This window comes from Hordeum vulgare, chromosome 2H, assembly GCF_904849725.1.
Source record: "Hordeum vulgare subsp. vulgare chromosome 2H, MorexV3_pseudomolecules_assembly, whole genome shotgun sequence".
Lineage (NCBI taxonomy): Eukaryota > Viridiplantae > Streptophyta > Magnoliopsida > Poales > Poaceae > Hordeum > Hordeum vulgare.
In genome coordinates, this window is record NC_058519.1 from 95,301,404 (window position 1) to 95,315,591 (window position 14,188).

General features: G+C 42.7%; 1 protein-coding gene across 2 annotated transcripts; it reads left to right on the forward strand.

Moving 5' to 3' along the window:
* Window positions 1–3,998: 3,998 nt before the first annotated feature.
* On the forward strand, window positions 3,999–9,052 carry LOC123425274 (zinc finger CCCH domain-containing protein 62-like). Of its 2 annotated transcripts, none has more exons than XM_045108949.1 (9): window positions 3,999–4,502; window positions 5,483–5,600; window positions 5,798–5,859; window positions 5,942–5,996; window positions 6,078–6,174; window positions 6,260–6,358; window positions 6,963–7,071; window positions 7,758–8,642; window positions 8,752–9,052. In XM_045108949.1, the coding sequence occupies exons 1-8, from the start codon at window positions 4,145–4,147 to the stop codon at window positions 8,534–8,536; spliced, it is 1,677 nt and encodes a 558-aa protein (XP_044964884.1). In that variant the 5' UTR covers window positions 3,999–4,144; the 3' UTR covers window positions 8,537–8,642; window positions 8,752–9,052. The 2 variants fall into 2 exon arrangements, with proteins under 2 accessions (XP_044964884.1, XP_044964885.1); XM_045108950.1 differs by having other exon boundaries at window positions 7,758–8,589.
* The last annotated feature ends 5,136 nt before the right edge of the window (window positions 9,053–14,188 follow it).

Sequence of the window (14,188 nt, forward strand, 5' to 3'; positions counted from 1 at the left end):
TGCGGTCTCAGAAAGAGCTAGCGAGATACCACCTATTCATATTGCTTCATGCTTGTTTTGATTGAAGTGTTGGTATTTGAAACTCATTATTATTTGCTCGTTAGCTGATTATGCCATTGATATTAGTTTACCGTGAGACCTTTGTGTTACTTGCTTATGTGGTTAACTTGTGATCTTACTGAAATTCTGGTTATGAGTTAGACATAGTCGCAACAACAAGATCAAACATAGTTTGTCAAAGTTTTTCTTTCTCTCTCAGTTTGTTAACTGAGTTGCTTGAGGGCAAGCAAGGTTTTAAGCTTGGGGGGAGTTGATACGTCTCCATCGTATCTACTTTTCCAAACTCTTTTGCCCTTGTTTTGGACTCTAATTTGCAAGATTTGAATGGAACTAACCTGGACCGACGCTGTTTTCAGCAGAATTGCCTTGGTGTTGTTTTTTATGTAGAAATCAAAGTTCTCAGAACATCCTGAAAATTTACGGAGAATGTTTTTGGAAAATATGAAAAATACCTGCGCAAAGATCCACCTGAGGGGGTGGGCCAGTGGGCCACAAGCCCTGTAGCCGCCACCCCCTGGTGGCGGATGGCAAGCTCGTGGGGCCCACGTGGCTCTGCCGCCCCCAATCTTAGCTCTATAAGTTCACTTTCGTCCCCAAAAAAATGAAGAGAGAAGATTTCGTCGCGTTTGCGACACGGAGGCGCCGCCACATCATGTTCTTCATCTGGAGGGCAGATCTGGAGTCCGTTTTGGGCTCCGGAGAGGGGAAATCATCGCCATCGTCATCATCAACCTTCTTCCCTCTCCAATTCCATGAAGCTCTTCGTCGTTCGTGAGTAATCTATTCGTAGGCTCGCTGGGCGGTGATGAGTAGGATGAGATCTATCATGTAATCGAGTTAGTTTTGACGGGGATTGATCCCTAGTATCCACTATGTTTTGAGATTGATGTTGCTACTACTTTGCCATGCTTAATGCTTGTCACTAGGGCCCGAGTGCCATGATTTCAGATCTGAAATTATTATGTTGTCACCAATATATGTGTGTTTTAGATCCGATCTTGCAAGTTGTAGTTACCTACTATGTGTTAGGATCCGGCAACCCCGGAGTGACAATAACCGGAACCACTCCCGGTGATGACCATAGTTTGAGGAGTTCATGTGTTCACCAAGTGCTAATGTGTTGGTCCGGTTCTTTATTAAAAGGAGAACCTTAATATCCCGTAGTTTCCTTTTGGACCCCGCTGCCATGGGAGGGATGGACAATAGATGTCATGCAAGTTCTTTTCCCTAAGCACGTATGACGACACACGGAATGCATGCCTACATCACATTGACGAACAGGAGCTAGCCACATATCTCTCCGTGTTATAACTGTTGCATGATGAATATCATCCAAACAAATCACCGACCCATTGCCTATGAGTTTGTCCTACTGCTGCTGTTACTTGCCTTGCTGTGCTGCTACTGTTGCTACTACTGTCGCTTGCTACTGTTGCTACTTGCTACTGCTGTCACTACTGTTGTTCCTTGTCACTGCTATTACTCGTTACTTTGCTGCTACTACTTTGCTTGCAGATACTAATATTTCAGGTGCGGTTGAATCAAACAAATCCAGCTGCTAATACTCGGGAGTATTCTCTCACCTCCTGCCTGGCGAATCAACAAATTTGGGTCGAATACTCTTCCCTCGAAAACTACTGCGAACCCATGCGCTGGTGGGCCGTCAACAACATTCTTCTAGTTTCGTTGCCGGGGAGTGCTAGCAGCATTCTTGTGGTGCCGTTGCAGGGGAAGGTCTGTTGTCACAGAATCAGCATTCGTCTAGCTATTGCCAGAGAGTGCCAGTCATGTATCTCCCTCGGTATCAATAAAAAATGATCGATGATCAGATTTTGTATGTGTAGCATTAGTGACTTTCACGTGAGGGAAGAGCCATGGAATTGACCATTACAAACCGCTTTATCGAGGTGCTCTCTCAGCCTCCTCCTTCTCCAAGTGTATAGATCACCACTGCACCCCATATCTTCCAACTCACAATCAACAAGAGTATCTTTGAAATTTTGCATCATGTGCATCGGTCTAGTTGCACCACTCTCCTTCTCAAGAGAGTATAAAAATCTCATTAAAATCCCCCGCTACCATCCAAGGGAGTTTTATTCGCTGATGCAGATCATGCAAACATGATCACGACTGATGCTTGTCTTCCCATTTCGGTTCACTATAAAACCCTGTAAACCTCCAAACCCCACCCGTGGTATCCCCATCGGTAACATCTATAAATTTCTTGTCCTTGTCTCTAAGCTATATTGCCATCGGTGTCCGCCAATACAACAGTAAGCCACCACTCGTCCCGGTGCTTTCCTGCACCTCCATATTGTCCATCTTTAACTTTTTCTGGAGATTTTCTACTTAGTTGTGTTCAGATGCGTCTCAGACAGAAAGATGACACCCAACCCCCACTGCTTCTGGACGCCCAGAAGCGCTCTTTCTGCCGCGGCACTGGCCATGCCACGACAGTTCCAACAAATGATTTTCATTGCTCTCGGCGAACACCCTCTAGGGGAGTTGCCGATATATCATTAGCAGTGTTGCTCTCACAGATCATAGCTCTCATCCACTTTGGGTCATGGATTTTCTGCGGGGTACTGCGCTTACTCTTATCCACAACCTCCATACTGTTATTGTTTTCTAGGAGATTAACTTGTTGTGACACATATCTAGGTGGTAATGGAGCAGAACCCCCCGAACCTCCTACGGAAAGCGCACCAGGGGCATTGATCTTACCATCCTGGCCTATCAGACGTTTTTGAATCGAAGGCACCAAAGCAATTGCATTGGTATCCCCAGCAGCATCCAAATCCATGTCATGTTCGTCCTTCGGTCCCGGATCTCCTGCTCCTCCACTGTCTCTCCCAAAGCTTCCTCATCTAGCTGAACCCCCATGACCAACACCATTGCCCCTTCTGCGTGCCAGAACATCAAAATCGACAAGGAGCCACTCTCCCCATTCACACACATCCGGGTTATGTATACTGTCACCACATTAAGTTATAACATGCCCAATGAAACCACAAAAATCAAGGAGCTTCTCATATTCAAGTGGGTATTTCTTACTTTTTTTTAGCGTGAGTGGCACAAATCTCACCAAAGGCGTATCAAGCACGAGGAACGCACGAGCTCTCACGTATTCAGTTGGGTTCAAACGCCCCTCATTGACTATCACTGTGATCGGAGGGCCGCCAACTTTCTTTGCAATCTTTTCTGCAATCTCCTTCTTCTTCACAAATCCATTTGCTATTCCCACAATTCTTGCCCACAGCGGGATGCGATCCAATTTATACTCCTCGGCATTAGTGATTTCATCATATTCCTCCAGTACAGCTGCCGCGTTTCTGAACAACCACGACCCGCCCCTCGTGATCCGGTTTCAGTCTCCGAGGCAATAGAATTGCGCCAGGAACCGACTAGGGTTTATAGTTTTGAAGATAACACTGTGTGCTGGAATCCAGGCGTTTCTCATCGTTTTGAACAACGATACATGGCTGAAGGGTTTTGAAGTGTGAACCCCAAAGATGGCAATCCATCGCGTTTCTTTTATCAGATCATCAATCTCTTCTGACAGATCCGATTCCTCTTCTTCCTCACCATGCAAATTCAGTCCGGTGCCAGATTCGTATGAGTCCATGTTGGATCGGTTTCGCTGCCGCCGCTACTTCTGTCCGCGCCGGCCGCTGGTGCTGCGTTCCTCGCCGCCATGCAGGGCTCCGTGCGATGCGATTGGAACCTAGGAATAACGCAGGGATCGCCAAAACAGCGATTAGATGTGAGATATCCTCCGGAGCCCTCGAGTCTTTATTCTAAGCTGATCTGAGTTACCGTGGCGTTGCTTGCATGGAAGCGGAACATGTCAATCCAAATGTCCCAACCCAACAGCCGCTCATTCAAAATTTGAATTTCTGCATCTTATAAAGTGTCGCTACTTGCGGACAGACTGTTACTATACGTTGTTGGTCTGACAAGGCAGCATAAATCCGCCTTTCCATTTTCCTCCGAGGCAAACAAAAAGGAAAAAAATAAAACGCGAAGGCGGAAGGCAAGCGGCGGCGCGGCGGGAGGCAATCGGGAGGCGCCCAAGGACGCCGCGATGCCGGTAACGAGAGGGCGAGCCGCGGCGGCGGCGGCGGCGGCGGCAGACGAGGAAGAGGGCCACGAGCCCATCGACATCTCCTCGGATTCCGATGCCGGCGGATCCGAGGAGTCCGGGTCGGAGGAGGAGGACGGCGAGGAGCCCAGCAGCGACGAAGACTACATCGATATCAGCGACAGCGGCGAGAGCTGCGTCGACATCAGCGATAGCGGCGACAGCTACGTCGACATCAGCGACGACGACGACGATGAGGAAGAAGGCAGCTCCGAGGGGAACGAGGGGGGAGCGGAGGTGGATCGACCCGGCGCAGATCGGAGCGAGGCCTCCTGCACAAAAATCGCCGATCTCCTCCGCCGTAATCACCTCTATCCCTTTCTCGTTTGCTCTCCGCCGTAATTCGGATGATTGCGTTCTATTAGCAGGCGAGATTTTTGAAACTCTGAAGCGCAACTGGAAATTGTAGATTGTGCTAATTGCTGTTTGATTTTTCGAAAACGTAGCATAGGCTTGTTGCTGTTGAACTAATAAACTTGTAGATAGTGCTGCATACTGTTAGCTTGGAACCCTGTCAGGAGACTTAGGAAGTAGCTTCGTAGTATGGATTGCATCCAGAGGACAATCAATCTGTGAGCACCTGCGGGCTAGTAAAATCTAGTGCAACTCAAACAAGTCCGAAACATAGCCTTCCTTGAGTGATATTGGACACCATGGATGCTGCTGCACGCTGGAATCCTGTTGGCTGTTGAGAATTAGCGTTGGTCGTGGTGGGATATATCCAGGGGAAACTCAATCTGATAACATGCTGGTTGGACGAATCTAGTGCAACTGAATTTAGTCGCAGAATGTGGTCTGCCTCCTAGTGATATTGAATACCACAGCCTCACCTGAAAATATAGGATCCCTAAATTATGCACTCCCTCCGTCCGGAAAAGCTTGTCCCTCAAATGGATGTATATAGCACCAAATTAGTGCTAGATACATCCATCTCAGGGACAAGTTTGGGACAAGCTTTTTCGGACGGAGGGAGTAGATATTTTTGTAGACAGGTATAATTTGTTTTGAAATATAGGCAGAACGGTTGTTGAAATGGATATGAGCAATTGGCAGGACCAACTTCATTGTAAACCAGTGGTTGAATTGAGCTGGAATCCTTGGCACGACTTCTGTCATGTTTGAGATGGTAGAAGTTAGGACAGTGCTATATGATATAGCTAGACTTAGCTTTTGCTCTGTTTGTTCCAGAGCAAAACATGAATTTATTGAACATCATGGTCCTTATATCTGAGAGTACTCTCTTATTTCCTACATAATGTAATGAGCAATATTTTCTTGTAGGAGGGAGAAACCTGGATGGGATTAAGTTGGCGGAGTGCAAAGCATATTTAAAGAATAGCGGTCTTCCCCAAGTTGGGGACATAGCGACGTGTGTCGAAAGAATAATGCTGCATCGTAGGTTCGTTATTAGATATGTTCTAGTCATGAACTATTCAGTAAATTGATGCTTGTCCTCAACTATCGGGGCGAATAGCTATTGCATTTGATATCAAAAGTCACATTTTAAAAAACACTCCCTGCATTATTATTTTTGTTCTTGTTTTTTCTTTAATCCAAAATCCCCTGTTACATGGTGATTTGTCATTTCTGAAATAGGTTCAAAGATGAAGATCCAGAGAAGATTTATCCTCGGTCATCCTTTTGTATTAACTGTAAAGGTGAGATCCCACTTGTCATGGAAGCTTTCTCTTTTCTGCATACAAAATTATCAAAGGCAGTTGACCGTGTTCTGTGAATCAGGCGATGTCTGTCGAGGTGATACTGTCTTATTCAAACAAAAGGTTCACGAGAAAAGGTAGTCATTGGTGTTTCTTGCACTAGAGCATCCATTGTCTCTTTGGAATGGTATAATGTGACTCTCCTTTGGTTATGACAGTGGCAAAAGGCACTCAAAATGTATGGGGAAACGAATAGTAGCTGGGAAAGTTGTTAAGGAAAGTTATGGTAAAGACAAGCAGCAACACACATTTACTGTAAGGATCAATTAGTAATATAATACTGTTTTTTTTTTCTTTCTCTTATGGCCTTTCTGATTATGTTAGTTGTTCAATTCAATAGATTCAAGTGTTCTGGAGCAAAGGAGTAGGCAAATTATCACCTTTGTATCTGCTACTTGTCAAAGGACGCAATCTATACAGAATGATGACTTTCCGTCAGGTAGGAACTGCTCTTTAACAAAATTAGTTTACACTTGTTTCTGCAAATCACTTTTTTGATTTAGAGCACTTCAAAATTACCCAATGCATGCAGTGAATCATACTCCCTCCGTTCCTAAATATAAGTCTTTGTAGAGGTTTCACTAGGAGACTACATATGGATGTATATAGACATATTTTAAAATATAGATTCATTCATTTTGTTTCGTATGTAGTCTTTTAGTGAAATCTCTAAAAAGACTTATATTTAGGAACGGAGGGAGTACTTATTAAGTCTATGCTGTCTTTTTAGATACTGTGCTCTTGGAATGTTATGGATTTGTGCATACTAATTATCAAGTTTATGTTGCCTTTCATACTACTCGTATGAGATAGCTACAGATAATCTTATTGATCTATTCTGCTGTTTGGGCGTGCATGAATTATAGCTTTTAACCACACCAACATAAATGGAAAAAGTGAAGCTTATTTTACACATGCACCATTTTGAGGATGTACGGACAATTCTCAGATGGTGTGTACTTATGCATTGCTATATTCCTCGTCACAAGATGGCCCCGTATGATTTTCATGTTCATGTAGCAATTCTTTTGTTTTAATTCTAGGCTTGGGCGAATGAAGCGAATAGGTTGAAGGCTCTAGATGAAAAGCACGGTAGGGGAGATGCTGCAAGACGTGTCCGTGCTTCAAATAGACGTAATTCTGGAGGACACGGTAAATTCTGTTGGCAACATAAACTTGGTTGTCCCTGAGAGATTATATTTCGCTGTTAGTACTAGCCCAGTTCTGAACTCGCTGATGTTATTGGATATGAGGGTTAGTATTCAATCGAGGAGATATCATGTTAAAAGCTGTTGTATTTGTTTAATAAATTCTCTTTTCTGACCTAAAATTTATCTTTTGTAGAACGTAGTACATTTTCCTTATTCGATGTTGAAGTTTAAACCTTACTGTATGCTAACGACTTCTATAATGATGGTTAGACAGTACAAATACCAGAAGTTTGTGACCATTTCTTATTTGGATTTTTGATTTTGATGTCTGTATATTCTAAAGTTTGGGTTGGTCTAATTGACTCCCATTAGGATCCTTAAAAATCCACTGTAGAACCAGTTGTTCCTCAGAAGGAATCAATTAAAAATTTGTCTACATAGAACAACATAACTACTCTGTAGTACATAAGCTTTTGCAAGATGAGTTGTCTGTTATTGCCCATGAAAGATGTATGTATACACTTTTTTACATTTTTTTCACCTAAGCTACCGTGTGATTCTATCTGTGTCTCCTCAATTTTCTTTTGAGTTTTGAGTTTCGAAGTCTACTGTTTCAAAGTTCTATGTTTGCTTTGCCAGGTGCCAGACTAATTTTGTCCCTCTTCCTTTCTGTATCTATCCTTTCAGCTCTCAAGGGCAAGAAGTCAAAGGAAAAAGGAAAACAGCAGTCTCAACCTGGAGGGCCTGATGGCGGATCCAATATAACCAAAGGCAAAAAACGTGCCATGCAATCCTCCAATTATGATCATCCTACCAAAAAAAATCGAAAAGAAGAGCACCAAGTGTCTTCTGGAAAAAGCTTCACTGATGGTCGTCGAAAGGCAAAGACAAAGTCTGCCCCCCTGGATAAGAACATTTGCACCAGCACTAGCAGTTCTCAGCTCAATGCCAACACAGAGACAAATCATGCCATCCCGCAGAAAAACCTGCAAACAGCACCAGTCAACAATGGTCTGCGTAACACGGAGGCTAGGGTGAGTAAAAGAAAAGACGGTTCGAAGCAAAGAAACACTGTCGGTGGCAATCATGATCAGTTTGAAGGAAGGCGCGTAAGTTCAGCTTCTTACCCGCAGGCTTACCCTGGAAATTCAGTTGGGATGCATCATCCTTTATCTTCGAGGCCCCAGCGGCCACCTCCATTGCGCGAAGTTGGCAATGCCTGGCAACATCATATGGACGGCAGATCAATTTCATGTCCAAACCCTACAATGGTTTTCGAACACCCGAATGCAGCTCCGGCTGGCTGGCGCGTGCCTGGCTATTTTAGGGAACCTCCACCTGATCAACGTGCAGTGGTCTTTCCACCATTCAACTCGTCGCAAACTATATACCGCCGTCATCCAGATGGGGCATATGTGATGCCGCAGTACAGATATTCTGGTGGCAGTAATGGGTTTCCTCGATAGGGCAGTTTATCAGATGACAATTGCATTGTTGAACAATTGATTACTGATCACTGGTGAGACATGTGGAAACCCTGCACATTCCTCTTGATTATCTCACTGAATGCCGGTATATTTTTCGTCAGCTCTGTGAATTTGCACATTTCTCTTGGTTATCTTGTGGAAAATGTGATGGCCAACTCAAGGTCGAAAGATTTGTTGTTTTCGTGTTTTTGCAGGTTCTGGTTGGAGACCACTGTAATTGACGTGGATGTTTGTGAGGGCATTCCAAGACACACGTACGAGAGAGAACAATAGGGGTGCCCAACTGTAAAGTTGACAATAAACATGAAAGCTTCAGAAACACCCCAATATATTTGTTGAATGGGATCAGAAATGGGCTTATCTGCTAGTTTTTTCTTCTTCTTTTCTGAATGGGTTTATAAATGGACTTATCTGCCACAAGTTGAAATTTTCTGAAACATCACATGACGATTCTGAGAAAAAAAAACTCAAATGATAGTAGTACCAAATTGCTTACTCCAGTCTTGTGGCTGATATGGCCGCCAGCCTACAGCAAACATTTGAGTTGAGTACAGTTCATTATTATATATGGTCTGAAACCATGACTTTTCCGCGAGCACATGCCGGGGGACACAACAAGGACTTGGTCATAGTCGACATTTCGCTTGGCAATGCATACACCTGTACCTGGTGACGGCACCATATGTCTCATGTCAGTTTTCCATCTGCTAAGCTTATCAATTCGAGGCGACGCCGCTTTCCTTTCCTGACTTATCGGCCGGTTGACCGATGACCAGCCCATAAATTTTTCATAATAAACTGTCTGAATAATACGCACGTTTACTGCTAGCTTTAGCTACCACATGTAGTTTAGGCCCTGTTTGGAACTACTCAGATTGTATAATCCAGTTTTTATAATCTATTTTATCTCCAAACATGATAGATTATGATGTAGATTATAAAAACTAGATGGACAGATTATTAAAAACTCAAAATCTGCTCTACCCTAGCTAAAATCAGATTATGGATTGTTAATGACCCGTTATCCTTGTAAAGTTGGAGTTAATTACATTCCTACCACCGTCATCCTTCTCTTTAAAAAAAAAATAGAGGACAGACAAGTCATTATGCAATGAAAAACCTGGATTACAGTTTATATAATCTGGCCTTCAAACATGTCCACCTAAATTATTTTTATAAACCAGATTATATAATATATCTTCATAATCCAGATATCATAATCTATTATGGTTTCAAACATGGCCTTAGTTTGCTGAAGCTGGAGATGTATCTCGTGAAGGTCCCGATAAGAGGGTGCTTGGATACGTTTTAGTCCCATGACTAAAAGTAATGAGACTAAAACTTGCTAGCATCATCCATGCTTGGATCCAAATACTAAAGAGACTAAAATCAAGTTAATGAGCATTTATTATCCTCCAAACCCTTCAATCCAAAACTTGCGTGAAGAGTTAAATGAGGAGAGAGAGGACTAATGCACATTTTAATAGGGGTATCCATGACTAAAAGATTTTAGCCTCAAGAATAGTTTTAACCTCTCTTTAGTCAGGGGTGCTTAGAACTTTAGCTTGTTAAAGAGATTAGTTTTAGTCCTTTGAATCCAAGCACCCTCTAAGTCGCCAGTGGCACGATGATAGCTCAAGCACCATACAAGCTGCAACGGGTGTTCTTTGGACCGGAGTGCTCTTACTTTGACAGCTCGGTCGATCGCGGCGGTGAAAAAGGGAGTGAAATCTAGTAACAAGCAGTGTCGCTCCCTTTGAGAGCTAAAAAATCACAACGAGGGTGTTAGATTTCACACGCACTCACACGGTCGTTGTGAGAGCCAAAAACTCCTTCTCCTTGGGCATCATCGCACGTGCCACCTTTGTGGGAAGCACGAAGCTTGCAGGTGGGGTCGCCAGGTGCGTGCGCGGTGCGACCCTGTTCGCCTCGGGCGTCGGGCGGGTCCCATCCCATCCCGGTCCCGGGGACTGTAGACGAGTCGCCGGTGCAGTGGGCATGCGTGCTGTGCTGTGCTGACTAGCGCCCCACGGTCGCGCCCGCGCGCACGTACTAGTACGTTGTGCACGAGGAACAGGGGGGTCAATGTTTTCGACCCTGATCAAGTTCAAACCTCCGGTTGGTTTCGCACCTAACGGGCCTACGTGAGCCCGCCCTCCACACACAGACGCCCCGGCGTGAGTGATCGAGTCAAACACCGTATCTTATCCGATCTATTTATCATAATCACGCCTACGCCTCCATCTTAAGTAAGATATTCAGGCCACTCGTAGATTAATTCTCATGTTCTAAACGGTAATCCAAGGCGTTCACCTTTCTTCTCAAGTTTTTTTTTTCAGATAAAAAAAATACTCTCCACGATAACGATCCCGCTCTGGCTTTGCCTGCAGCTGTACGCTTACGCTTCCGCTTCCCTGTCATGCATGCATGCACCGTAACAGTGTCATGGAAAGTAGGAGTACAGCGGCAGTAACAGTGTCGCGTGCTCGCGTTTATCGAGCGAAGCGAAGGCTTGTTGTGTGTGTGTGTGTGTGCGTGTCGACGCAGCAGTGAAAGGTCGGCGGCTACGAATCATGTCAAACTGTCCAGCACAAACCTAGCCTGTAATTTAGCCGATGTTTGCTTCCCCGACAGGACTGGACCCTCAACACATGCCTCCTATGCGTTGCGTTGCGTTGCACTCCTCCCAGGCTTCCTTCGATGGTGATGGTGATCACGACGGGTGTGTTGGATTTGATTCTCTGGTTGCCTTTTTAGGCCCCTCCTAGGTTGCCAAGGGTACAAGTTCCGAGCAGGGATCAGAAGGTGTCTGTACTTTCTGCCGTTTCTATCGTAGTTCCAACGCCAAAGCAAATGCTAGGAGCGTGTGCTTACAATGATCGATGCTGGGGTGAACTTCAGTTATTTTGTGACAGGAATATAAGGAAAAAGTGTATTTTTCGTCATTGAACTCTTTCGACAGTATAAAGATGACCCCTCAACTCCAAAACCGACAAAGCTTAGCCTCCTGACTTCTTAAACTAGTAGTTTAGTCCCTTAACTGAACAAGAGCTGGTTGCATGCTGATTTGGCATGGTTTTGACTAGTCATCATCCGCATGGCAATGTTTTTCTTCCTTCCCATTTGAGATAATTACAGGGCACTACCACACTTGGGCACCATGTAACGGATAGGTACTAATAGTCTTTTTTTTTTTTGCGTGTCAGTATCATTTCATAGCCTAATTGTTGCAATACGGGCTAAACCACTGTATGACACCGTATTGACGTTGTATCCGACCAGTAGGGCCCGCCTGTCAGGCGAAACGTGGCATATGTTTTTATAAAAAGACCCCTGGCATTATATGTAATCATGCACATGCCTTCTGCGAAAATGTAAAAAAAACCGCGCCGTGAGGAAACCGGCGACGTCCCACTAAATAGCGCCCTACCCAGCCACTACACCCGGTAGGGTTAGTTCACCACTACACGATACAACAACTTAGTGTGTTCGAAAAACAATCTAGTATGTTACAACGCGAACGGAGCGGCCCAGCAAGTACCTAAACGTTCGCGGGCCACCGTATAGGGCCACACCTACACTAGTGCTCCCTTACAAAACAAAAATAATAGCATGCACCTCTCAAGTGAAACAACAACAAAAGTTGAAAGGTTTCTTTTTTAATAACGCGGTGTGTTTAAAAAAAGATTCATTTTTTTAACAGACTGCCACATCTTTTTTTGAATAACGCGGTGTGTTTAAAAAAATAACCGTGTGCGCGTGCAAGGACAGCGTGTGTGTTTTCATATTATAAAAATGTTCATCCTATATATATTGGACATTTTTTTATATAATATGTATATATATTTGTATATATTTTTTAATATACGATACAAACAATGCGGCAAATATGATGAACGTTTATCTTATTTAAATACCTGATAAAAAAAAAAGAATTCTGAATAATTACTTTTCTCGCAGATGTCCAGAGAAAATGTTCATCACATCCTTTAATATATATATTGACAAGGACTTCCGGCACTCCCAGCAGGTGGCACCGCACTCGTCGACCTCGTCGTCACAGATATATTGAACATTATTCAATATATATGCTAAACGTGTGGCAAGTCCCATTTGCAATGTAAACAATTGTACAATAATGTTCATTTGTTTTATTAAAACACTAAACTATGAAAAAAAGAAATGTTAAATAATGAAAAACATGAAAACCCGAACAATAACGAAGTCTAAAAAACATTAAAGAAATCCTGTCTGGTCATTTTAAATTTAATCTTGCATTTGAAATATGTTAGACGTGCATAGAAAAATGTTTTTATGTATACAGAAAATGTACAACGTGAATCGAATCAAATTGAAAATGTTAATCATGTGTTTGCAAAATTTTAATTGTGCATACGGAAAATGTTCATACATTGTAAAATATGTTCGTGTAATTAAGAAAATGTTAATCGTGCATACAGAAAATCTTTATACAATGTTAATCTTGAACTTGAAACATGTTAAATATGTACAAAAAAGTGACTCTATCATATATGGCAAATATAAAGATAAGGATGTAAAAAAATATTAATTATGTATACGGAAAATATTAATAATATGTATGAACAATGTCGTCCATATGTATGATTTTTTTAATCATATGTATGAAAATTGTGACAAATTCAAAATGTCCAAAATTCAAAAAAATGTATGTGATATTTTCAAAATGTTTAAAGAAATGTAAATAAATGTTCATCTAATTCACTAAAAGTGCTTTGTACATTCAAAAAATGTACGTTACATTTAAGATAATTTAAAGAAGTTTATGAAATGTGTTCGTAAAATTTCAAAAAAAAATAGAGTTTAATGACAAATAAGCTGTCTAACGATGTTATAAAGTTGCGGTAAAAAATGGAATAACGAAGTCTAAAAAACATTAAAGAAATCCTGTCTGATCATTTTCTGTTTTTTAATTGTTTAATCTTACGATGTTATAAAGTTGCGGTATCCTTGTATATTCAAAGCAGCCTACGTGGTGTAGTGGTAGTGTCCTGTTAGTTCGACCAGGAGATCCCAGGTTCAAATCCTTTAACATGTTCGCAAAGGATAAATATACTTGACACATGTCATCTGACATGCGGGCCAGGTATCCGTTACATGGTGCCCAAGTATGATAGTGTCGTGCAATTATCTCTTTCCATTTTAACTCACGTTGGCATTCCGTCGCGCGCGCCAAAACAAACTCAAAGGATGCATATGACAATTAGGCTATGAGATGGTAGTGACACGCAAAAAAAAATGAATATTGATACATATCCGTTACATGGTGCCCAAGTATGATAGTGTCGTGCAATTATCTCTTCCCACTTTAACTCACGTTGGCATTCCATCGAGCGCGCCAAAACAAACTCAAATGATGCATATGACAATTAGGCTATGAGATGGTAGTGACACGCAAAAAAAATGACTATTGATACATATCCGTTACATGGTGCCCAAGTATGATAGTGCCGTGCAATTATCTCTTCCCACTTTAACTCACGTTGGCATTCCGTCGCGCGTGCCAAAACAAACTCAAAGGATGCATATGACAATTAGGCTATGAGATGGTAGTGACACGCAAAAAAAAAGACTATTGATACATATCCGTTA

Coding starts and splice junctions, on each gene's coding strand:
- LOC123425274 (XM_045108949.1), top strand. CDS start 4,145: ATGCCGGTAACGAGAGGGCGAGCCGCGGCGGCGGCGGCGGCGGCGGCA. Junction 5,860..5,941: donor CTTTTGTATTAACTGTAAAG/GTGAGATCCCAC, acceptor TCTGTGAATCAG/GCGATGTCTGTCGAGGTGAT. Junction 5,997..6,077: donor CAAAAGGTTCACGAGAAAAG/GTAGTCATTGGT, acceptor TGGTTATGACAG/TGGCAAAAGGCACTCAAAAT.